Source organism: Maniola hyperantus, chromosome 13 (genome assembly GCF_902806685.2).
Source record: "Maniola hyperantus chromosome 13, iAphHyp1.2, whole genome shotgun sequence".
Taxonomy (NCBI): domain Eukaryota; kingdom Metazoa; phylum Arthropoda; class Insecta; order Lepidoptera; family Nymphalidae; genus Maniola; species Maniola hyperantus.
The window spans coordinates 5,375,705-5,400,820 of record NC_048548.1 but is presented as its reverse complement, the minus strand read 5'-3'; the positions used below and the strand labels follow the sequence as shown (position 1 = coordinate 5,400,820).

Below are 25,116 nucleotides of genomic sequence, written 5' to 3'. Positions count from 1 at the left end.
GGTCAACGGGAAATATCCTATAGGTTTTCTTGACAGACACTACAGACAGACTGATTTTATAAGGATTCCTTTTGTCCTTTTGAGGTACTGAATCTTAAAAACGCTGCCTCTTACCTCCTTCTTTTCAGCTTTACTTTACAGGCGATCTGCAAAAGACAATTCTGTATCCTCGGATTCTGATTGTAATAAATATTATACACTACACAATCAGTAGACCGTAGACATAATGTTTATGTTAATTTATTGATATAATAGGTCAGTGTATGTTTTGCGTATCAGTAAAGATGGACGTGTTTGGACAATGGAAGTACTTGCTTCAACTTATTTTATTGGAACAAGTGTTGGTAAGTTTCCTTGATATTTTTTTAATGGTTGCTTAGGTTATCGTTTTGTTTATAATTTTTAACCGACTTCCAAAAAGAAGGTGGTTCTCAATTGGGACCAATTTTTGAAAAGCACCGATTTTTTCAAGGTTTCTAGACCGATTTGATTTTTTTTTGATCAACAGAAGATGGTTCCGTGGTGGTCCCATAAAATTTTCATTGTTTATAACTTAATGGGCTACTTGACTCATATCTAATTTCGTCCAATAAATGATTATTTATTATAGTATTTTGCTTAAGACAACGAAATATATCAATAACAATTATTAAAAACGCAGGATGGATATATAAATCCAATTTAAAAAAATACAGTTTTTATTTTTATTTGAAACGCAGAAAACGCTGTCAGCCATGATGTGACGTCATTAAATATGTAAACAAAGAAATGTCATCCCTATGTCACGCGGGGACTAACGTAGTATCCATATATATAAAATTTAAAGTCCTGACTAACTTATATATCAACGCACAGCCTAAACATCTAAACAACTGGTCCTAGATACATGAAATTTGGTCTGTGTGTTCTTTGTAGGTAAAGAGAAGTTATCCACTAGGAAAGGATTTTTTGAAATTCCACCCCTGAGTGAGTTAAATGGGGGTTTGAAATTTATGAAGTCCACGCGGACGAAGTCACGAGCATAAGCTAGTTTTTATATATTTCTAAAAACTCATAGTAAACGTAAAAAAATATCGTTTTCTCTTTATAAACTGAATAAGTTATTAAGTAAGACTTACAACAAAGTGATCTTTGCAATAATAAATTTGGGTTGAAGTCGTTAGTCATATAGGATCCCTTTAAGCAAGTCTTCGCGTGTTACGTATATTTATTTCACTGGGCACTCTAGTCCACAACTTTCCTGTGCTCTTTATCGATGCGTTTTTGACATTCTCGGATGATTCAATAACGATAATTACTATATTTTTCATGTAAACTAGTATAGAAGTCATGTTTATTAAACTTTGGGAGGATATGCTGTTGTTTACAAATGCATGACGTCAGAGCACAGATAATCTATCGGCCAAACATGGCCGACAGTGTTTTCACCTGTCTAAGAAAAATATATTTTTAAATTAAAGTTTTACGGTTTTTAGGGCGCAAAAAAATATAGTGTTAATTTTTTTGATCTAATAGGACAAATATTAACCATTTAAGACCTACTTAAAAAAAGTGTCAACTAGCCTATTGTTTTATATTTTGTCTCTATAAAGCCTTGTACACTTTAAACATTTTAAGTATTAATAACTAAATATTAATATAAAAAACCCCCCTTTTAACCCCTTAGGTGTTAAATTTTCAAAAATCCTTATAAGCGGATGCCTACGTCATAATTAATTAAATAGAAATAGTCATAGAAATTTCGGCTCGATCCGTTAAGTAGTTAGATCTGTGCGTTGATAGATCAGTCAGTCTGTTAGTCAGTCAGTCAGTCAGCTTTTCCTTTTATATATACATATAGATATTACAACGAAGATGTTTACAATAAATGCTCTTATTGCGTTAATAAAATTACTATCTAGGTATCTTTTATGGAATTGTACGAGGTACATTTCCATAATAAATTACTTACCCAAGTTGTGACCTTTATATTTTATAGGGACCAGTAAACGCCAGTACTTTGACATTTACTCTGAATGATGGCAATGAAATACCCGCCATTGCTTTGGGGACTAGTTTGGGACATACACCAGATGTAAGTACCTACATAGCCTTTGATGTATCCTCATCTTTATTTTTAGGGTTCCGTAACTCAGATGGAAAAAGGAACCCTTATAGGATCACTTCGTTGTCAGTCTGTCTGTCCGACGGGTCTATACAATCCGTCCGTCCGTCCGTCCTGTCTGTCAAGAAAACCTTTAGGGTACTTCCCGTTGACCCAGAACCATGAAATTTGGCAGGTAGGTAGACCTTTTAGCACAAGTATGTAAAGGCATAAATCCGAAAACCGTGAATTTGCTCTCACGTCACAAAAAAATTAAAATGTGTTCATGAACAAATAAAATTAGTATTTTAAATTTTCGAAGTAAGATTACTATACCAAGTGAAAAAACGGAGCCCAAAATTAAGATCATATTATTGTCTGTCTGTTTGTTTTTTTTTAAAAATATGATACATTAATTTTTAATTACAAATAAACTATTAATAAACTTAAATCTAAAAAAACAACATTAAATTAAAACTAAAATAAATTAAATTAAATCTAAAACCTCATCGACACCACCGCAGCGAGGCATTGTACCCAAGATGCTGGCAGCATTACCCCTTTGGATGGCCAAACTAATTCTTTGGCCAAGGTAGCTGCCAGCTCTCGGGTGTATATATAATATACTATAAATAATATATATATAATATACTATTACAACTCTATACCAAGTGGGGTATCATACGAAAGGGCTTTACATGTACATTCAAAAACAGATTTTTATTTATTTTTATGTATAATAGTTTTTGATTTATCAAGCAAAATGTCGAAAAAATTCCCGAGTACGGAACCCTCGGTGCGCGAGTCTGACTCGCACTTGACCGTTACTTTTTGCTCTACCATACAATCTTTATTTTTTTTGCTCTACCATACAATATGAAACATAAAAAAAATCAATTGCCGCATGTATGAATATCATCACTGGAGAAACGGGCAGAGGTAGACCTAGACCGATTTGGCAGATTTTTTACAGTGTTCGTGGTAATGAAATATTTTTTTTAGAAAATCTACCGGAAAAGTCATTTGGATGATATAATATTTTTGTAATTTAAAAAAATCCCTATACACTTCTCGTTATCTTTATTTAAATGTTGTAAGTTGAAATTATGTTACGAACAGGGAACAAGAATGTTGGCAGTGAACCACTCGGTGGCCCGGGCGGTACAATGGGCACTAGAGGCCGGATATAGGCATATAGACACTGCCGCTCTATACCGCATAGAAGACGAAGTGGGCCTCGGCGTTCGTGACTATTTGAGGGACAATAATGCCGATAGAAGGGACGTGTACATCACTACTAAGGTAAATAAATATCCCTTTATTTACAACTACGACGTTTCAGCAGGTATACATTATCATCATCTTGCACTATCAAATGATCACGCTGGTTAAGCAACGTTGACCCCGGATGGTAACTGGATAAGTGACCGACTTTGGGTGGCCGAATTTGACCTTTTCGTATCTTCCGTGCCTCGAAAAGCACTGATAATAACCGTTATAGACCTGATAGTCGAAATCTCTTTCTCTTAATCAAGTCGTAAGTACCTAAGTGGAAGGATCTGGGAATCCAGCGCATTATTTTCCCAAGAAAAGTATACCTACCATTAAACCTATGAAAAACGGAAAGGGGTCACGACTCTCAGCTATGGGGAATATGGTGCAGAGAGAGAATTTTTGAGGTGTTCTTTCTTGGTGTATTTCTAACTTTCTTTATATAAAATGTGAGGCAAAGTCTCTTCAAACTAAGCTCCGGTTTAATTCGATTTCATTTCGTTTTGGCAAATTAAGAAAAACAACTGTTTAAAATTCGTTCTTATCTGAATTGCTAATTTTTTTCTCTATAAGAACACCAACCTTTACACCTTATCTACAAAATAATTTAAATAAATTTAGCTATTAAAACTTAAATGCTCATTTAGATTTAATTATATCTCTGTATGCAGCTTGTGAATTACGGAAAGGATTTTAAAGAGGTTTTCGTTGTGGAAAAGATAAGTCTCGGATGTAAAATGAGGTATGTTTTATTAAGCTGCAATCTCGGAGCGAGGAAGTCTCAGGAATGTCCGCAGTCATTGTAAAACTACGAGCGTCTCGCATTATACCTACATTACACAATTTTGTTCTATTTTTATAAGGCGTATTTTTCCGTAACACCTCTCAGGTTATCACAATATTGATACTGTCTTGTCGTGTTGTTTTTTTATTGTATTTAAACATCCTTGTTTTTCTCCTAAATTGGTACGTTATACCTAAATCACTACTAAGTTTGGGAGTAGCTACTGTTGAGCTCAATACGATGCTAATAAAATTATTGTTGTGGGTTAGATTTTAAAAGTTTATCTTCTTAAATCTACGCCCTATATCCTCACTGTTTCTATCTTCAACGGCTACGACAAAAACTTTTTTGCTGTATTATTAATAATTTTTACTTATTTATGTATTTCGTCGTCAATCGACACATGCCCACAACTGGACACAGGTCCCTTGCAGGGACTTCTACACGCTATTGTCTTGCGCCGATTGAAATTGTTTGATGTCGTCTGCCCAGCAATTAGGGGGTCTACCAACGATGCGCTTTCCGGTGCGAGGTCGTAATTCCAGGAACTTAGGACCCCAACATCTATCGAGTATCGGTTCATCGATATTATGAACTTACATAATCACACTAATATAAAGACGAAAGTTTGTATTTGTGTGTGTGAGTGTATATGTTTGGTACTCTTTCACGCAAAAACTACTAGACGGATTTGGTTGGTATGTAGATAGGGTATATTCACCCCGGATTAACTGGAAAATCAAAGAGTTTGCACGGGATTATGAAAAATCCAGACGAAGTCGCGAGTATCAGCTAGTATTAGTATAATAGTAAAAATATCAGTGTTATAACAAATAGATGGTTTATGTGATTGTTATTTATCTCTTTATATACCCTACTTACAAAAATACCAAAAATATATACTAGCTGAACCGCCCCGGCTTCGCTCGGGTGGAGTTAAGGAAATTGAGGAAGTGGTTGAATAAAATTTTTCTCTCCGTAAAGAACCATCTTCGTACTTCAAGGAATAATAAAAAAAAAAATAGCGAAATCGGTTCAGCTGTTCTCGAGATTTACGATCAGCAACACATTCAGCGATTCATTTTTATATATAGAGATAAAAGACATCCCTTTATACAGTTTTGGCAACAGTTATAGACATTTTTATAAATTCGATCAAATTCAAAACCTGTGTTACTTAAAATGAAAATGCCTATTAATGTTAATTAATAAATGGATGCTTTATGTGATTGTTGTAATTTTTTTATACAGTTGTGGAACGATGCTCATGAAAGGAGTGAGGTTATTCCAGCATTACAAAAGTCACTACAAGAGCTGCAGATGGATTACGTAGATTTGTATCTGATGCATTATCCAATGGCATATACGGTGAGTTTAAAGTCTGCCCATGTAATTGGTCATTACAACAACTAAATGGTTAAATTGTATTCCTAATATTATGAGCCTAATGTATTGTTACTCCTAATATTATGAGCTCCAATTTAAAATCCTAATACTAATATTATCAATGTGAAAGTATGTCTTTTGTAAGTATGTCTGTTTATAAAATTTTCACGGCCCATCCATTTAATCAATTGTGATAAAATTTGTTATTGAGATAACTTTCATCTCGGCGACTGATATAGGCACGTTTTTTCTGGAAAATCATAGACAAAATGATACATTTTATCCCAGAAATCAAAGCGTTGCCACGGTATTTTTAAATCCCTAAATCCCCTGGGTAAAACTCGTAGAGTTGGTTAGAGATAGCTTGCATCCAGGACTTAGACATCTGACATAATTTATTAGGCTCAGTAGCAAACAAAGAAGTTAAATTTTGAGAAAAGTATTTTCATAGAATCTAAGACATCACATAAAAGATTGTAACAGCTGAACTGGCGGGAGTACTAATTAGACTTTGTCTTTGAATTATTACAATCACTATGTCGATTCAAGTATGTGACTAATTTCAAGGCCAACATGTTGGCAACATTCTTAAATGCTTATCATTGTTTCTGCATTGGTATACCTACTTATATTAGTTTTATTGTCTTTATAAGTAAAATAAAACAAAGGAAATTAAAAAAGCTTATAATACATACTAGATAATGCCCGCGACTTCAGCCGCGTGTATTTCGGTTTTTAAAAACATCGTAGGAACGTCGGAGCTTCGATCCCCGCACGCACCTCTAACTTTTCTCAGTTATATGCGTTTAAGTAATTAAATATCACTTGCTTTAACGGTGAAGGAAAAAATCGTGAGGAAACTTGCATCTCTGAGAGTTCTCCTAATAATGTCCTCAAAAGTGTGTGAAGACTGCCAATCGACACTAGACTAGCGTGTCGGACTACGGCCTTACTTCTTCTCATTCTGAGAGGAGACCCGTACTCACTAGTGAGTCAACGATGGGTTGATCATGATGGTCATATTTAACAACCTGTGGATATTAACATTTTAAAATACTTCTATTTCAGAAAGATGGTCAAATAAGCGACACAGATTACTTGGAGACGTGGAAAGGCTTGGAAGATGCCAAAGACCAGAACCTCACAAGATCAATAGGAGTGTCCAACTTCAATATAACACAAATACAGAGGCTGTGGGACAACTGCAGGATCAAGCCAGCCGTTAACCAAATCGAGGTAAGTTCGGAGATGCCTACTGAAACTTTTGTGTGAAGTAAAATGGAAAATCCTGTGTTGCTAATGAATGAATGAATATTTATTGATCAAAAATTTGTTACAAGGAACTTTTATGGAATCCTGGCTCCTAAACTTGGAGAGCCCGTGTCTTAAGGGCCATTGCCTTCTAATATTATCGTGGTTGCTTAAAATTAATTACGAACAAATATTTTTACAAATTAGTTACTAAACAAATTAATTACAAAGAATGGTTGTGTACTTAGTTTGGAAGGTACGTATAATAATAGCAGACAATTCTATTAAATAAGCTTAAATCTAAATTAAAAGTAAAAAGTATTAAAATGAAACTAAAATAAATTAAATTAAATCTAAAACCTCATCGAGACCACTGCAGCGAGGCATTGTACCCAAGATGCTGGCAGTATTACCGTTATTACTACAGACGTATTTTTCGAAATTTTGCACGATAAATCAAAAACTATTGTGCGTAAAAGTAAATAAAAATCTGCTTTAGAATCTACAAGTTAAGCCCTTTCATATGATACCCCATTTGGTATAGTAATCTTACTTTAAATGATGAAAACCTAATTTCGTACATTAAAACATTTTTTGTAATGTGACAACAAATTCACGGTTTTTGGGATTTTTTCTTTCACTTGTGCTATTTAAAGACCAAATTTCACGATTCTAGGTCAACGGGAAGTACCCTATAGGTTTTCTCGAAGTGATCCTATAAGGGTTCCTTTTACTTTTAGCAGTACGGAACCCTAAAAAAATGTTTTCGAAATTCAGACAGACAGACAACGAAATGATTCTATAAGGGTTCCTTTTTATATAGGTACTTAAATTGGAAGTAGTTACAATGTTAGAATTAGGTTCATTACGTAACATTTTTATTTAATTGGTGCTACTTACACAGGTGAATCCAACAATAACTCAAGACGAACTCATAAACTGGAGCAATGAACATGGAGTGGTTGTGATGGCGTACACCCCCTTCGGAAGTATTCTGGGGCGGAAGAGCAATGCTCCTCAACCAAGAGCTGACAATCCATACCTGGTGTCTTTGGCTCATAAATACAACAAGACTGTGCCTCAAATACTGTTGAGATATTTGGTACGTATTAAAGTAGTACTGACTTAAGACTTTTCTGACAACACTTTAATATCTATAGTACCTACGCGACGGGTCGAGATGGCCTTCGGAGAGAGAGAACGCCCCACACACCCACACAGCCCTCGCGCTAACCTGGTGCGCAATATCACGGGTGACGTGAGGGTGTGCGGGGCGTCACTCCGCCTCATACACCAATTGCTATCTCAATTACTGCTACCTGTCGCGGTCTATACAATATGTCTGGTATGCAATGAACCAAAAACTTAATTTGCTGTAATCCGCTGAAACAATTCACAAATTAAGCAGCAAATTAAGTTTTTGGTTCATTGCATATCATGGACTTCCGCAAAGTACTTAACGCCTGCTTCTTATACAAATATGTCTGGTGAAAAAGCAGCGAATAGGTACAAAGAGTCAAGGTCACCTTTCAACCTTGGCAACGTATTGAGCTCTTGTTGACCTTTGACCGATCACTAAAGCCTATTGTCTAAATACCACAAAGAACGTCTCGCCAATAACTCAATATTGATTAGACACAATCAATTTGTCAGTCTTCAAAGGATTGATTGGGATTTGTGTAACCGTCTTGTATTAATGAAAACCGCTCTTATATTATTGAATTGATTCAGAATAATAATGATTATTATTATTAAGCCTTTATTTTCCTTATCAATTAATATTATTTACAGAGTTTCTGAATCTATTCTAATACCTAATCTAATTCTATTTGTTAGTATGTTAATCAGTGATATTATGTTGATGTGTGTGTGTGTGTGGGTGTGTGAGCGTGTGTGTGAGCATGTGTGTGCGTGTATAAGCGTATTGTATAAATGTGTGCGTGTGTATTTATGATTGTAGTTGATTGTTACAGTTGTAGATTTGTGTTAGTAAATTAGTAGTTATTTACATATTAATTTAATTTTTTGCACATTTGCTTCTTTATAAGTATATTTATATGTTTTTTGATAAGGATTCAGAATAATACCTTTCTATTATTATATTACTCTTATTAATTTAATCTAAAAGGAAAAGCTGACTGACTGACTGACTAATCTATCAACGCACAGCCCCCACAGCCCACACTATTGGACGTATCGGGCTAAAATTTGGCATGCAGATAGTTATTATGACGAAGGCATCCGCTAAGAATGGATTTTTGAAAATTCAACCCCTAAGGGGGTGAAATAGGGGTTTGAAATTTGTGTAGTCCACGTGGACGAAGTCGCGAGCATAAGCTAGTTATACATAAAAATTTCTTGAAATTTAGGTTAGTTTATTTTAGGCTCGTATAGGTACGCGACAGGTTGAGATGACAATCGGGGTATGAGTGGGGGGGGGGGCGAAGCCCCGCACACCCGCACGTCTCCCGCACTTACCCGCACCGGGTTAGCGCTGGGGCTGTGCGAGTGTGTGCGGCGTCCCCACCCGATTGCTATCTCGACCTGTCACGTACTATAGTTGTCATCACTAGAAAAGAGTTCTAACCTTGAACCTGTCAACATCATCATCATCATCATCATCAATATCATGCAGTGTTGCTCTACATACAGCCATGTATAAGTTATTGCATTTAGTACAACAGGCTGGCCTATCTTTTATAATAAAGGATATCAGAATTTAGATGTATCTGCATTTTTTTACAGCTGGATCGTCATCTAGTAGCCATTCCGAAGTCAACAAATAAGGATCGGATCAGGCAGAATGGAGATATAACAGACTTTTCACTGACATCTGCTGAAGTTGACGAGCTCTCAAGATTTAATAGTAATTACCGCCTCCGAACACCCGTCAAGTGGTATCCTCACCCGCATTTCCCATTTGAGAAAAAAGACCTTACGGATGCTGAAATAGAGGACATTATCGCACACAGCAAGGAAGATTAAAGATGCGAAAAAATAATTTGGACGAAGACTTTCATTATTATAAGAATATGCTGGATAGAAGGATTTCTTCGACTCAAGGATTAACTGCGAAGATCCAATAAGAAATGCTTTTCTTAGAATTCCGCGAATTATTGTTATACTATTCATACAAAAAAAGAATAAAGGTTTCTGCTTGTAAGCGTTTTTCTGATAACCATCGCAATGTTTATATCATGACTAGTTGACCCGCCCCGGCTTCACACGGGGAGCCTATCTTCTTTCTTTCTTCGCTCTGCAGGGCTGGTTTCCGCACTTAAACGTTACCGCCTGATCATAAATCCTTTATTTTGCTAGAATACTTGTAACAATGGTAGTTTTTTTTTTAGGGAAGTAAAGTATCAATGTATCGGTTCAGGTTTGACGGACGATATGGAGTAGAAAGAAGAATCTCAATTTTTTTTTCTGGATAAAAACTACCCTGTATTTTAACCCAGAGTATCAGCTATGACTGCACCTTTCATTTAAATCCGTTCAGTAGTTTTCATGAGGTGTACAGACAGACAGACAGACAGACAGACAGAATTCCAAAAACAATTGTTTTGGAGTCAATATCGATAATAATGTTTTCTCCGATTAAAATTTTTGAAAAAATATATTTTAATGTACAGAAATCGTCCAGTTACAGTTTTATTATTTACTAGCTGAACCGCCCCGGCTTCGCTCGGGTGGAGTTTAGAAAATTGAGGGGGAGGTTGAATTAAATTTTTCTCTCCGTAAGAACCTTCCTCGTACATCAAGAAATATTATAAAAAAAGAATTAGCGAAATCAGTTCAGCGGTTCTCGAGATTTGCGATGAGCAACACATTTAGTGATTCATTTTTATATTATAGAAGATAGAGATATTATAGAAGATATAGATGTAAGTTTGATCTTGGTCCACTTAATTTAATTTTATATTTATGTACAAAAATAATAAACACAAATAAATAGAATTATCTCTACTATTTCAATCTTATTTCGTAGCTGGTTGAGAAAAATAGTTACCAACGTGGATGGAAGAAATATAAGGCCACGTAGAGTTATAATACAAATGACATTCGGATAGTTTCAGGAACTACTCTACTCCAGGAGTTACTAAAACGCAGTATCCCATAATAAGTCTACTACGACAGGTGTTCAATCTAAGTTCACCGGTTTAGGACTGGCGTTGATAAATCAGTAGGAGCCTTCGGCTGGCTGTGGCAACGTATATAATAGATCAGCTTATGCTCGCGACTTCGTCCGCGTGGACTATACAAATTTCAAAACCCTATTTTACCCCTATAGTGCAGCGAGTTATTCTGGAGAGTGACGTAGGCTATTTTTTATCTCAGAAAACCAAAGTATTCCTACGGGATTGTTAAAAACCTAAATCCACGCGGACGAAGTCTTGGGCGTCAGCTAGTCTAAATATATAAAAGGAAAAGGTGACTGACTGACTGACTGTCTAATCTACCGACGCACAGCTCAAACTACTGGACGGATCGGGCTGAAATTTGACATGCAGACAGCTATTATGACGTAGGCTTTGAAAGGATTGAAATTTGTGTAGTCCACGCGGACATGCCAAGTTTACTTGAGCCGACTGGTATTGCAAGAGACGATGGCAAAAGACCGGACGGTATGAGTTTGATTCCATGGAAGATGGGTCAGGTGCTGGTATGGGATGCATCCTGGTCAGACACGCTGGCCCCTTCCCAATCTACATGGAACCAACAACAGAGCTGATGCGGCATGTAAAGCGGCTGAAAAAGCTAAAACATGCAAATACAGGGGTCTAGGCTCCGAATATTATGATTTTGTCCCATTCGGTGTCGACACCCTTGGTCCGTGGGGTCCTAGCGCTATAAAACTTTTTAAGGAAATAGCAAAAAGGTTAGTTGACATCACAGGAGACCGAAAAGCTGGCAGCTACCTCGGATAAATAATAATTAGCCTAGCTATTCAAAGGGGGAACGCTGCCAGATCTTCGAAACCTTGCCTAAAGGGACTCCTTTTTAGTTTTAGGTTCATTGTTTCAGTCTAATATAATTTTTTTATTTAGTAATATAATCCATTTGCAATTCAGCTAGTATTATATATTTTTTTTTTAATAGAGATAGCGAGCAAACGAGCAGGCGGGTCACCTGATGTTAAGTGATTACCGCCGCCCATGAACATTTGCAGCACCAGAGGAACCGCCGATGCGTTGCCGGCCTTTTAGGAATTTGTTGGTCCGCCCCTTGAATAACCCCATGCCGGAAATGTATAAATGTAATATGTATTCCTTTCGAATACGTATTGGATACAATTAAGTTTTCAGGTCGCCTTTCCTTACCCTCTAAGGAGCTTTGGAACCATGTTGCCTTTTTAATCTCCTTAGCATTATGTAATTGAATTCTTTCTATCACGAGTATAAAGGAAATGCCGCCTTTATCTCAGCTTTAAGGCTTTGGATGATCTAATTAGTTCCAACAAGCTTTGTATTTATTTTGTTCGGAGAATATCGGGGCAGCTCTAGCTGGCGGCTTTTGTGTCCGCTTCCTAGCTTAATGTCTTCTAGGTAGCATGCTTCTGACATTTAAACGGGGCTCTATGATTTAAACAGTCTATTATAAACTAAATTGCATATAGTAATTAATAAGTGATTTTCTACTACAGAGTATAAAGTGTATTACTGGCATGAAATAACTTGATAGAAAGGACGTGGACTCGATATAATAATGATCTTTTATTTGGGACCATAGCACAGTTTACAGTTATGCAAAACACAACAACACCAAACAAACGTACAGAAAAAAATAACCAAAAAAACACAACAAAGAATAAAACATGCAGACAAAAAGATCACAAATACTAACTAATAAGTACGGCTTTCCATGCATCAAGATGATGATCATCATCATCATGGTATCAAGAAACAAGTTCTATTCAGAAAACGTGTCACTGAGCCATCGGAGTCAGGCCTTAAGGAAATTGAGTACCTATATGGACTTCGAAGTACAGGGAACTTATGTCAGCCTATAAACGGTAAGTAGGCAGTTTCTAGCTGTCGACATACGCAGTCGATGGCCAGCTAAGGCCCCTAAGTCATTCCATGAGTACCGGATTGCTCGTTTGGGTCTTACAAGAAAGTGCGCAAGCGAACTGGAGTAGCGCGCTTTCTCTAATGAAGCTCTGATTTCTCAAAATGGCGAGAACTGACGCTGTCTAGAATTGAAGACCCAGAGAGACCAAACTAATAAATCAATATTTCTACTAAAAGTAAATAGACGAAATCTACTTAGGGATGCAGTGCTCTGCATTCGTCCGGCTGCAGAATCTTTTTAAAATTTCTAATCTCTATGTATAAAAGTGAATCCCAGAATGTGTTGCTGATCGCAAATCTCGAGAACAGCTGAACCGATGAATCCCTGAAAGTGTTGGTGATCGCAAATCTCGGATCTGGGATCTTTGGATGTCCCTTCAAGAGACCTACGAGTACGTCCAGCTGTGGATGTCTATCGACTGACGATGATGATGACGTACAGCCTCCAATTGACGATTTGACAAAGCGACAAGCTCTTCTTTTGTATCGATAAAAATCAAGCTTCACGAGTATGTCAGTTACAGTTTAACAACGCGGAACAAGTGACTGTTTGCAAAAAAACGTTAAAGGGATGGTGCGGAACGAGCTCGGTTTTCAATATTTTACAATGGACACTGGACAGGCGGGGTATGCGAGCGTCCGGCAAATATATTCAGAATTTAGTTGACGTCATTACGCCTGAATCGGAATGTTGGGAGCTTTCGACGATATCAGAGTTTATGCTTTTAAAAATGTATTTAACTGTTCATGTTGTGAAATTTGTCAAGTATTTTATTTAGCTATGCGTTCTGTAGCTGAAAGGGCAGCGGACACCTACCTCTCTCTCTCTTACTCTGGTGCTCTAGAGGTCCAACGGATTTTGGGGTCCCAAATCCCAATGAGTTGAAATGGATTTTGTAAAAATAGATAAGTAATTTTGCTAAATAACTAAACTTTTGGTGGCAACCCCCTGCTAGACACCTTTTTAAAATAAATTATTAACGTTTAAGGGTGTCTGCTGGGGGTTTCTTGACAGACACGACACACAGACAGACAGACAGACAACAAAGTGACCCTATAAGTGTTTCTTTTTCCTTTTGAGGTACGGAACCCTAAAAAAATGCTTTCTAAAAATTTTCAGACAAGTTTGGAATGCACAATATCAATAGAGCTCGCTATACTGGATTTCCGTCCGACTGTTTTTCAAATGCATCGCCGTTGGGCGAAGCGCGCTCCAGCGAATACCTGTCTCAGATTTTACAAATACCAAGATTTCGATTCAGTGTGATTTACGGTCTATACTCTGTTGCTCCTTTCAAGATCTTGCAATTGTTTAATTTTAGTACGAGTACAAAGCAGTACATAGTAAAATAGATGGTGCCCGCGACTTCATCTGGTTTTATACTACATATTGGTTTTTGAAAATCCCGCAGGAACTTTTTGATTTTCGAGATGAAAAGACAAAATAAATAAGTACTTAGCTTACTTAAGATTTTTTTTGCGGAAATTTTTCGGTATTGAAATTATAGCTAAGTAGGTATATAGTCCGCGACAGGTCGAGATGGCAATCGGGGGACGCCCAACACACCCACATGTCACCCGCGCTCGCCCGCACCTGCGCGGCTACTACTCGGGATCGAACCCTCGACTTCCGATTAGAAGGCGGACGTCTAACCACTAGGCTATCACAGCTATCTTAATACCTACTTTATATTATTTTCAAAAGTTGAACCCCTTTGTTTTGTTAACGAGTTCAAAGGATTTCTTTGAACTTTCCTTTTCAAAGCATTTCTACGCGTTTGCTTTTAATATCGATGTTCATAAAACAATAATATTATATTTTCCAAACCAAATAAAGTAGCTTTATGCTAAATAAATAAAAATATCAACTTTTATGAGTAGATATCAGTATTTTTAATTTTTAAGTAGATATCAGTTTTACTTACTAGAAAATATAATAAGTATTGCATATAAAATGATTTTTGTCATTATCAAACTACGAAAACTGAAAAATTACACCCAAAAATTTCGTGTGCTTAGTGCCTTAGCCTTCGAGGCTGGTTTGATTTCAACTATGTCGTCGTTGGAATATGTAACACCTCCACCCTCGGTGAGAGAGGCAACAATGGTTCAAATGTTGCCGAGAAGTCGAATCCCTTATATCCTCTTGAAAATTGCTAGGTTTTTGAAGTAGGAAAGCTATCTACTGCCGTGAGTGGACTGCTGTCTAGTTTGTAAAAATCCAGCATGTGCAGCAGAAATGGGGTGGTAAATTTCTTGTGGCATCCTTAGGGAATGGCGATATGTCTACTTTTCAAACTCGAAGCGTAGCCTATAGACAGAAAATTGATTAAACCGTTATAGAAAAACGAAAAACCGCAGACATAAAAAATGTAATGAATAGGATATATTATGTATATTAAAAATTAAAGACCTGGAAAGTGACATAGGCTACTTTTTATCCCGGAAAATCAAAGAGTTCCCACGGGATTTTTTAAAAACCTAATTCCACGCGAACGGAGTCGCGGGCATCAGCTAGTATCACTATAAAATTTTCCCGTGCTAATTGTGGGTTTTATTTCACTGAAGAACCTCAACGTCACAAGCTAGCTAGAGCTCAGTGGAGTTATATGAGTATTTTGTACACCGTGACTCGTTAAGGCTGTGTTTTAATTGCTCTAGTCGCCGCGAAGCGTAAAAACTTCGCCTACATTTCTTTATGTATAATTGAGGCGGTATCTCTTCGCGCAGTGATGGAGTGGCCTTGGCGGAATAATGCAAGCTCTCTCCGTCTCTGAAACAACAAGATATGACGGCTTTGCGTTTTAAAAACATTTTTTTGCGACTGCGACATCGTATTTCATGGGTACTTGGATTGTGTGAATCATTCATTGTTGGAGATAAAACTAAATGTAAATTTTTGCTGTAATGTTTTCGCTTAAAGAAGAGACAAATTGAAGATTGAAAGGACAAAACTGGCATAAATATTTAGAAGGACCCTTAAAACTGAATAGAAGTAAGTATTTCTAAAGTCTAAAAACTCCTTTTGTGACTGAATTCAATTTGTACAGAATTATGTCTGTATTTTATTTTGGCTCTTTTGTTATTTTTATGTAATACTTCAGTTCTTTGTGAAACTTTTATTTCTTATTTCACTTAAAACGAGTTGAAAAGTCCAACTAAAAATTTCTTGCTACGTAAAACCACATAATTACGTCCTTGATTAGAGAGTTGTGTTCGAGCTCCAAATGACGTTTAAATTAGTAGCTTCTGTACCAACATAATAGCTTCACGCCATGTTATACCTAGGTATTTGAAAATATAGAGTTCCTGTATACGACATGCGAGCGATGGTGTTAAAATCGGACGCATATTAACAAGCAAGCATGAAAGAAAATCATTAAAAAAGTTTGTTTTGCTTAAAAGCCATACATACATTTTGTCTTCATAACGTCCAGTCTGGGCGCCCGGGGCGCTTGTTTTTTAAAAATAAAAATATCGAGCAAATGAGCAGGTGAGTCACCTGATGTTAAGTGATTACCGCCGCCCGTGAATACTTGCAGCACCAGAGGAACCACTAATACATTGCCGGCCTTTCAGGAATTTAATGGTCTGCCCATTGAATAACTCCATGTTGTAATCCAGTGGGAACACCGCCGAAGGGAGTTGGTTGCAAACTGTGGAAATTTGCATGTGCGTGGAAAAAAGGATCTGGCACAACGGGCGGTTGAAGTGCACCAGGCTTACGGTGACAAACGGTGCGGTTATGATCAGTAGGTACCCAATTATCAGTACCCATATTATAAATGCGAAAGTGTGTTTGTTTGTTGGTTTATTGGTCTGTTGGTTTGTTAGTTTGTTAGTTTGTCATTCAATCACGTCGCAACGGAGCAACGGATCGATGCAATTTTTTGCATGTGTATAGTTAAAGACATGGAAAGTGACATAGGCTTCTTTTTATCCCGGGAAATCAAAGAGTTCCCACGGGATTTTCAAAAACCTAAATCCCATCAGCTAGCCATCAGCTAGTAATATTATGAATTCTCTTAGCAGTTGCCACGCGCGAGTCATATAACCTGAGATTTTAATTCTGTATGCTGTTACGGTGTGGTTTGTAACTTTGTGCCTATGAAGTTCAGTTAGTTAGAGCTAGTAAATGTTTGTGTGAGCTAGCTACGAGTATAATCTTGACTGTGCGGCCGCCTGCTTCCTCGCTGCTGCAGGGAACGCTGAGAGCACGTGATAATTACTGTTATTGTACAAAATACTCTCGTAATTGCGCCGCCACAAGACCTGAATAGGTGATTTCGGACAATGGTTCCCAAATTGTATGCAAATTTCTGAAGTGTTTTGTTAGAAGGTATGTAAGTATGTAGTAGATGTAACGAGGTCGAATCTTCTTATCACTACCCTTATTATGAATATACGAGAGTGTGTTTGTTTGTTGGTTTGTCCGTCAATCACGTCGCAACGGAGCAACCGATCGGTTCCGTACCTCAAAAGGAAAAACGGAACCCGTATAGGATCACTTTGTTGTCTGTCTGTCTGTCTGTCCGTCTGTCTGTCTGTCAAGAATCCTACAGGGTACTTCCCGTGGACCTAGAATCATCAAAAAAAACTTTTTTATTCGAATAAACTTTACAAGTACTTTCGAATAGTCGGATGCATCTACCACTGGTTCGGAATGCCTTTCCTACCGAGAAGAACCAGCAAGAAACTCGGATTTGTCAGTCAGTCAGTCAGTGAGTGAGTGGTATTTCTCTTTTATATATTTAGACTAGCTTATGCTCGCGACTTCGTCCGCGTGGACTACAAAATTTCAAAACCCTATTTCACCCCCTTAGGAGTTGAATTTTCAAAAATCCTTTCTTAGCGGATGCCTACGTCATAATAGCTATCTGCATGCCAAATTTCAGCCCGATCCGTCCAGTAGTTTGAGCTGTGCGTTGATAGATCAGTCAGTCAGTCAGTCAGTCAGTCATTCAGTCAGTCAGTCAGTCAGTCACCTTTTCCTTTTATATATATAGATGTAAGCTTGTAGTTTAATATTTAAGTACCAACGTAGAATGTTAATTAAAGCAGGAGTTTGATGCAGCAGACACTTTGCGAATCTGCAAATCAAAGAGCTTGCAAACTTGTTTAACCATGCTGAGTTAGTCTGCTTTAAACATGGACCCTTTATGCATAAATAAGTCCGTCAAGATTGACACCTACACTACTTACGTTATCGCCTTTAAGGTAATGTGTAAGAACGTGCAGACTTCAAATATTTGTGGTGAACCTCATTAATTATGAGGATATATTTTTATCTTTTAACTACCTTCATAATCTTTGTGATTTTCACCTGTTAATTTCAAGAATGTAAATAATTATTATAAGTTGTATAATAATACAAAAGGGCATTGTAATTAGACATACGATTTAATATTTTGTGTTTATATTTCCTTTATTCAGTAAAAAAATTTAAGTTAAGATACGATGAAAGTTAGCTTAATACGAAAAAATGCTTGCCGAGAACAAGACGGTATCTCACATTACAATATTATTTACGTAATAGTATTGATGGCCGCCTTAGGCAAGTACCTATGTGTAACTAAATATACAATTTTATCATCTTCAATGGATCCTGATTTACAATCATTTTCCACTGGCTAAAATTGCCATAAAAGGGCTCGTATAAATTTGTTAAAGATTTGATGAACATTTTCGAAGATAGACATGGAACTCCTCAATGGATAAGAGTAAATTGCTCGCGATCAGTGTAATAGCTTAGTAATCAGTAGATTTTTAACAAGGCATAGCACATTTTAATACGTGGGGCCACTAAAAATTGTGTTTTTTTTTTTGTACAGAGAAAATAAAATCTATAACTGTGTTTGTATACTAAAAATTAAAAAACAATTTAATTTATTACCGAATATATTATGACATACAAGAGTTAATATAGTTCTATAATAATATTTTTGGTGCGGTGCTTTGATTGTACTTTGATTACAACAATGTGATAATCACAACTTTTGTGCTGTGAGGATCTGAGAACGCCAGTTTTTGCGTGGTATTGTTGCTCTAGTAATTTGATAACTCTCTGTGTCGTACCTGCATAATGGAATATTCTGACGAATGCTAAAAAGATGTTCTATTTTCACAAGAAAATTTGCTTTTGAATCACAATTTTCCATCCAGTTTCACTTCAATCAGCGCTCCCGTGTGTGTTGTACGCTCATATTTCCCGGCTTAGTTACCCGTAAAATATTCTTTGTGTTTGTATGTTTGGAAATTGTGAAAGAAACAGAAAATAGAGCAGCCATCGAGGCTGTTTTTATGCAATCTCTCTGCGTGTGTAAGCATTTCCTTTGCAACTCCTTTGTTAGGTTAGGTCTGTTCACACAGAAATATCCGAATGTAACGAACGATGGTCAAATAGGTGTATCCATCGGAATTTCAAAGCAGAGTTTAATTTCTGGCTTGGTTATGTTAGAGTCTTCTTTTTATGATGATTCATCTTCAATTTTTTTCTATCACCTCTCCTTCCAACCATCCAAAACTAATCCATTAAAAAAAATGGAAGATCGTTTTAAGACGATCGCATACCTGCTACATAGCTACTTACATAGGAGGTGTTAGTAGGAGCGGATCTGAATATTCGCGTGATAAGCGTGAGCAGGATGCGGCCGCATCAGATGCAACGATGAAATGAAGACGTCATTGATGTTGACACTGACGAGACTCCTACTCAGGATTTTTGTCCATACCCGATGCTGGACAATTTTCGAAATTGCAGTAGGTATCTACCTACTAAAAATCATTCAAAGCGGCTGTTGCCCCTCCTGCGAGCCTAGCAGCCCTATGCATTACATCATTTATCTAACTTTAATAAAAGTGTACCTACAGTTCAGTGTACTCTGACTTTGCAATATTTCGTTTTTAGCAGCATTATAATTCCGAATTTTTCAAAGAAGTAAAAGACCATAAAATTCATACAAACAAACTTCAAAGGTACTAGACGCCATTTTAGTGCGCGGAACATAAATGGCAATACATTTTCGCTTGCATTTAAGAAATTGCACGTCCAACTTTGATCCACTAAAAGCCTTCTGCATGTATTAAAAGGGAGAACTTATCCGTCTGCAGTGAAAATCTTTAAGTACCAATACGGCAACTCAATCTGCCTGAAGACGCTACTGCGTACTTGTATAAAATAATAGGGATAAAGTCAAAGGAGTCAGCCTTGCTCACTAATACGTGCTGATCAGCCATGCCGCGTCCGTTCGTTTGCTAGATTCACTTTTTGCCAAGCTTGCACAGCTGGGGAAAATCTATCATGTAAGGTGATCCTGTCAGCCCATATGCTCTAGCACCCTGACAAAAAATAATAAAACAATGTTTTACTACGACTCAATCTTTTTGTAAATGAGAAAATAAACTGATTGATTAACATACAATATGCAGCTCAAAACCGCTGGGTCTAGAGACTTAGATTGTACATTAAGGGTTTCTATACACAAAAGGGTTTTTGCAATTTCAGCCGAGCTAAGCTGGGGCGGGTCACCTAATAGATTTGTAAAAAACATAAGACCTAAGCTTCGATGTAATTAATATTTTTGCGTGTTCGAATTCATCACTAATTGATCATTTGCCCAATCTTGCCTGTTTCGATAAGACAGGTCCCGTCGACGAACGATCGCGTCGGTCTTGGATGGAAACGCTGAAATAACTTATAGCGTTGAGAAGGTTTCTTGTGTCAGTAAAAGAACTTTAACAAGTTCTTTTACTGACGTCTTATGCACATCAAACCTGTGTTACTAATAGTACATAGGTACAGTAAGCGGCAGAAAATAATGTACATCGACCTTTAGAAGGAGATAGCAGTTTGTTGTTGAGATCGACAAAATGTCATATAGGTATGAGTGACAGAGACAACGCTCTACAAAGGCTGAAGTGTCAATCTAAAGGCCGTTCGTAAGGCCGTACTTAGATACGGTTTAGCGCTACAAGTTTGTTGTGTTATATTTTGGAAGTAATTTTAGTACGCATGTTGTTTGAAAGTTTTACCATTTTAAAACATTAAAATGTCAATATATTGAAGTATTTTACAGCTATTTAGCGTATTACTCTACTTATTTACAATTTAAAAACTCAAAATACTCAAATTATTTATTCAAAATAGGTAAAATTTTACGCTTACTGATGGTAAATAATAAAGCCAAAATACTCAGTGGGCGTTAACCATTTTCAGTCACCAAATGTTTTCAAAAAACTTTCGAAATTAAATTCGAAAATGTTCTCTAATAACATTCGTACCTAATTCAATTTGAAAACATAGTTTTTTTTTGTAATAATTGGGTGGTGCCTCAAAATGGTTAACGCTCAACATGTTTCTGGCTCTGTCATTTGGTTGGGATTAACTAATAGCGAGAGCCATCTCACTTCTTTCCGTGAATAGAGTCTCTGAATAAATAACGATAGCTATCCTTTCGTATGGAAGGGAGGCATTAGACTATGTTATATCGAGTTCATGAAATTCGTTGATGCCACATTCAAGTACGGTGCCCACCCACAGTCTGCGGTTTTGCTGTAGGCAGACCACTTCGTTCATTTACCATGTATCATAGTGAATTAGATTATTCTAGTGCCGCCTATAGACTATTATGTTTGTACGTATAATGAATCAAGAACATTCGCAAAAGAGACAATAATTTGTACTATAATACACGGATTAATATTGGTACAGTAAGGTGGTATGTTATTACGTACATACGGCTCATCTATTACGTCTATAATATGACTTCGTCCAACCTAGGTTCAACGAAGCCGTATAGACAGAGCAACCGTGCGGTAAGGGAACAACCCGAAACTGTCCCAGTAATTCCGGGACCTACATAATATAGTATAGAAGGGTCGTCGTGGTCGTCATTCACCACGAGATTAAAGGCGTCGACAGATTCGACTACTGTGTCGCTCACTATACTGTGATATTGGGTTACGTTGACGTTAATTTCCTAGATATTGGCTGATATTGGTAATTGAATCTTTCACAGTTTTCATAGGTAAATGGCTTTTCTATAATATATTTAAGCTAAAGTAAGAAAAGCAGGTTAAATTTAACTAATTTTATGAGTTATTATAATGTTCCCTCATATAAAGCTTGCACGTGGATATATCTCACAACGCGTAGAGGCTAATCGAGAGATTTAATCTTTATTATAACATAACTGCAATATTAACTTGATTAGGGCACAATTGCTATTGCAACCACATAATCAAAATAGCGACCTAAACACAAAAGTATTTAATAGTCGTCGAGTCTCGAGTCGGAACGAGACTGGCTTAAAAACCTTCAAACACCGGTATTTATACAAATCGATTTAAGATGGCTCCCCGCCACAGATCGCGTGACATCGGATGAGTCAAATATTGTCTAATTCATTAAACTAACTTCAATAAGCTAACATATATTTGACCAGTCTTATAACACAGCGGGTAAGACCATTCGAGCGAAGCTGGGGAGAATATAACCATGTCAAAATACAGTCTGAGTGAGTTAAATGTTATGCTATAAATAACAATAAAGGGAGTAGGTATAACGTGAGCAGAAAAACAGGCAATTCAAAGAAACCCTTTGAACTTGTTGTGGAAATAAACAGCAAAGTATTGGGCAACAGAAAAAGTTACGCAGAAAATTCTTTTAAATGAATAAAGCTTATATAAACCATACTTTACATTTCGGCTTCCATACTATACTAAACTAAGTAATAACAAGTAACAACATATTACGTATGCTTAGGTATAGGTACTAATATTATAAATGTAAAACTGTATGTCTGTTACCTTTTCATGGCCCATCCGTTTAACCGATTTTGATGAAATTCGTAAAGCGCTTTGTACAAATGCAATCTTTTTCCACAGAATTCATTAACTTTCCTGTTTATTAAGCCTCAATAGCTCAACAGTTAAAGGACGGACTGAATTCTGAAAGGTTGCCGGTTCAAATCCCACTCGATGCCCTATTATTGTCGTCCCTACTCCTAGCACAAGCTTTACGCTTAGTTGGAGGGGAAAGAGGAATATTAGTCATCATGATGAACTTGGCTAATATTCTTTCAAAAAACCGGCCAAGTGCAAGTCAGGCTCGCTCAACGAGGGTTCCGTACAACAGTCGTATTTTTTCGACATTTTGCACGATAATTCAAAAACTATGATGCATAAAAATAAATAAAAATCTGTTTTAGAATGTACAAGTGAAGACCTTTCATATGATATCCCATTTAATGTTATCTTACTTCGAAAATTGAAAATACTAATTATTAGCTGTTTATGACCACAATTTAATTTTTTTTGGTTAATGTAACCACAAATTCACGGTTTTCAGATTTTTTCCCCTAATGCCAGCTATAAGACCTACCTACCTGCCAAATTTCATGATTCTAGGTCAACGGGAAGTATCCTGTAGGTTTCTTGACAGACAGACAGACAACAAAGTGATCCTATAAGGGTTCCGTTTTTCCTTTTGAGGTACCTACGGAACCCTAAAAAAAACATATTTTAGTTTGGAGAATAAAGTGTGCAACCGAATTAGCATAATTATTCGACTAGCCTTTGCCTAAACTCCTATAAGGTAACAGGCAATGAAACTTTTATTACTAAACTAGCTGACCCGCCCCGGCTTCGCTCGGGTGGAGTATTTCGGACTGGGAGTGAAGCTGTTGCTTGATACCTAAAATATCAATTCACTATCAGAAATTCTAAAATCCCCACGATTTAGGACTTTAGTACTTTACAGCATCAGGATTGAGGAGTTAGGATCCGAAGTTCAATGATGTAGCCTATGCTTGGTACCTAAATTAATTTTGCGTCATCCGCAGTTACTGAAATAGTATAGTTTAGGAGTGCTGTACCCTACATCATCAGGGTTGAGGAGTTGGGACTTGAAGTCTGAGAATAAAGTCGTTGCTTGGTACCTACAATATGAATTCACTATGAACACTTCCTGAATCTTGATAGGATAGGATACTCAGGCGGGCAGTAACCCTCCAGCACCTGGATTAAAGAGTTGAATCCAGAATTTTTTATGTGACCACCACGAAAACTTTTTTTGTTGATTTAAAAAAAATATTTGCAAATGGGTCCAGAAACCTCGAAAAAATCGATGTAGAAAAAAGAACCACCTTCTTTTTGACAGTCGGTTAAAAACCGATGACCTTGAAATATTTACTGAACAATCTTTAAAATATCCCCTTTCTAACAAAAAAAGAATGAATGAAATCGGACTACGCGTTAATGAATTACAACTCAGTATACATTTTAACTTTCATCCCCTCTCCTACGGGATCCATGCTGAATTTCGGGATAAAAAGTATCCTATATTCTTCCTCATAGTATGACCTCAAATAGTACCAAGTTTCATTGGAATCCATTCAGTAGTTTCAGCGTGATGCGCGGCCGTGATACAGACAGACAGACAGACAGCCAGACAGACAGATAGACAGATAGACAGACAGACAGACAGACAGACAGACAGACAGACAGACAAAAATGAAAAAAATTACAGTTTTGGGTTCAGTATCGATTATAGAGTGCCCTCGAAAAAAAAAATTCAAAATATCTTCAATGTACAGAATTTGACCTGTTACAGTTTTATTATAAGTATTGATTAAGTAATTTCCTTGAAGTGTAGGTAAAACACTAAAAAATTATAAAAAACTTTTATTACATTATTGAATTAAGAAGTTAATGAAAATCAAGCAAAAGGTTTAGTTTGCCTTAAACAAGTTTTCGTGATTAATCAAATTTTCCATTTAATTAAACGGCTCTTGTGATCAAAAGCAGTTCAAAGATCCAAAATAAACATGTTTACGGACCGTTTCTGGAAACACTTTGAAACTTCAAGTCTACCGGGCGAGATTGAATAACACAGCACCTAATTAGTTAGCCTTATCGTTATAATAGAATAAAATAGAATAATTCTTTATTTCCATAATGTGATACATAAGATGTTGAATCTAAGAAACAGTCCAGCACATTAGCCATGTCGGCGTACATATATAGTTGACAGTTGAGATTATTGAGTGTAAGCCTAAATATTTTTTTTTATAAAATACAGGCAAATCATCTAATTAAACTAAGTAGGTACGTACGAGTAATAAATATACCATAACATTTTACATATTTGATAAGAACAATAATTGTAAATGTCAAAACCAAGCGAATATAGGCACCGCAATAAGTTTTTTTTTAAATAATGTCCAACAATACAATGTCAAAAAAAACATGTTAGGTACAAGCATAACTTT

General features: G+C 36.6%; 2 protein-coding genes across 2 annotated transcripts in view; one reads left to right on the top strand and one right to left on the bottom strand.

Moving 5' to 3' along the window:
• Positions 1-19,536, bottom strand: part of LOC117987946 (lysophospholipid acyltransferase 7-like) — a 300,396-nt gene extending 280,860 nt beyond the window's left edge. The window contains exon 1 of the mRNA XM_069502692.1: positions 19,528-19,536. Coding sequence (XP_069358793.1) covers positions 19,528-19,532 — 5 coding nt within the window. The 5' untranslated portion in view covers positions 19,533-19,536. The remainder of the gene's footprint in view (positions 1-19,527) is intronic.
• On the top strand, positions 186-9,964 carry LOC117987524 (aldo-keto reductase AKR2E4-like). Its single transcript, XM_034974548.2, has 7 exons — positions 186-344; positions 1,979-2,074; positions 3,203-3,385; positions 5,391-5,507; positions 6,594-6,761; positions 7,681-7,878; positions 9,522-9,964. Exons 1-7 carry the CDS (start codon positions 264-266, stop codon positions 9,759-9,761), a joined length of 1,083 nt encoding a protein of 360 aa, XP_034830439.1. The 5' UTR covers positions 186-263; the 3' UTR covers positions 9,762-9,964.
• Positions 19,537-25,116: the final 5,580 nt, after the last annotated feature.

Coding starts and splice junctions, on each gene's coding strand:
- LOC117987524 (XM_034974548.2), top strand. CDS start 264: ATGTTTTGCGTATCAGTAAAGATGGACGTGTTTGGACAATGGAAGTAC. Junction 345..1,978: donor TTTTATTGGAACAAGTGTTG/GTAAGTTTCCTT, acceptor TATATTTTATAG/GGACCAGTAAACGCCAGTAC. Junction 6,762..7,680: donor CAGCCGTTAACCAAATCGAG/GTAAGTTCGGAG, acceptor CTACTTACACAG/GTGAATCCAACAATAACTCA.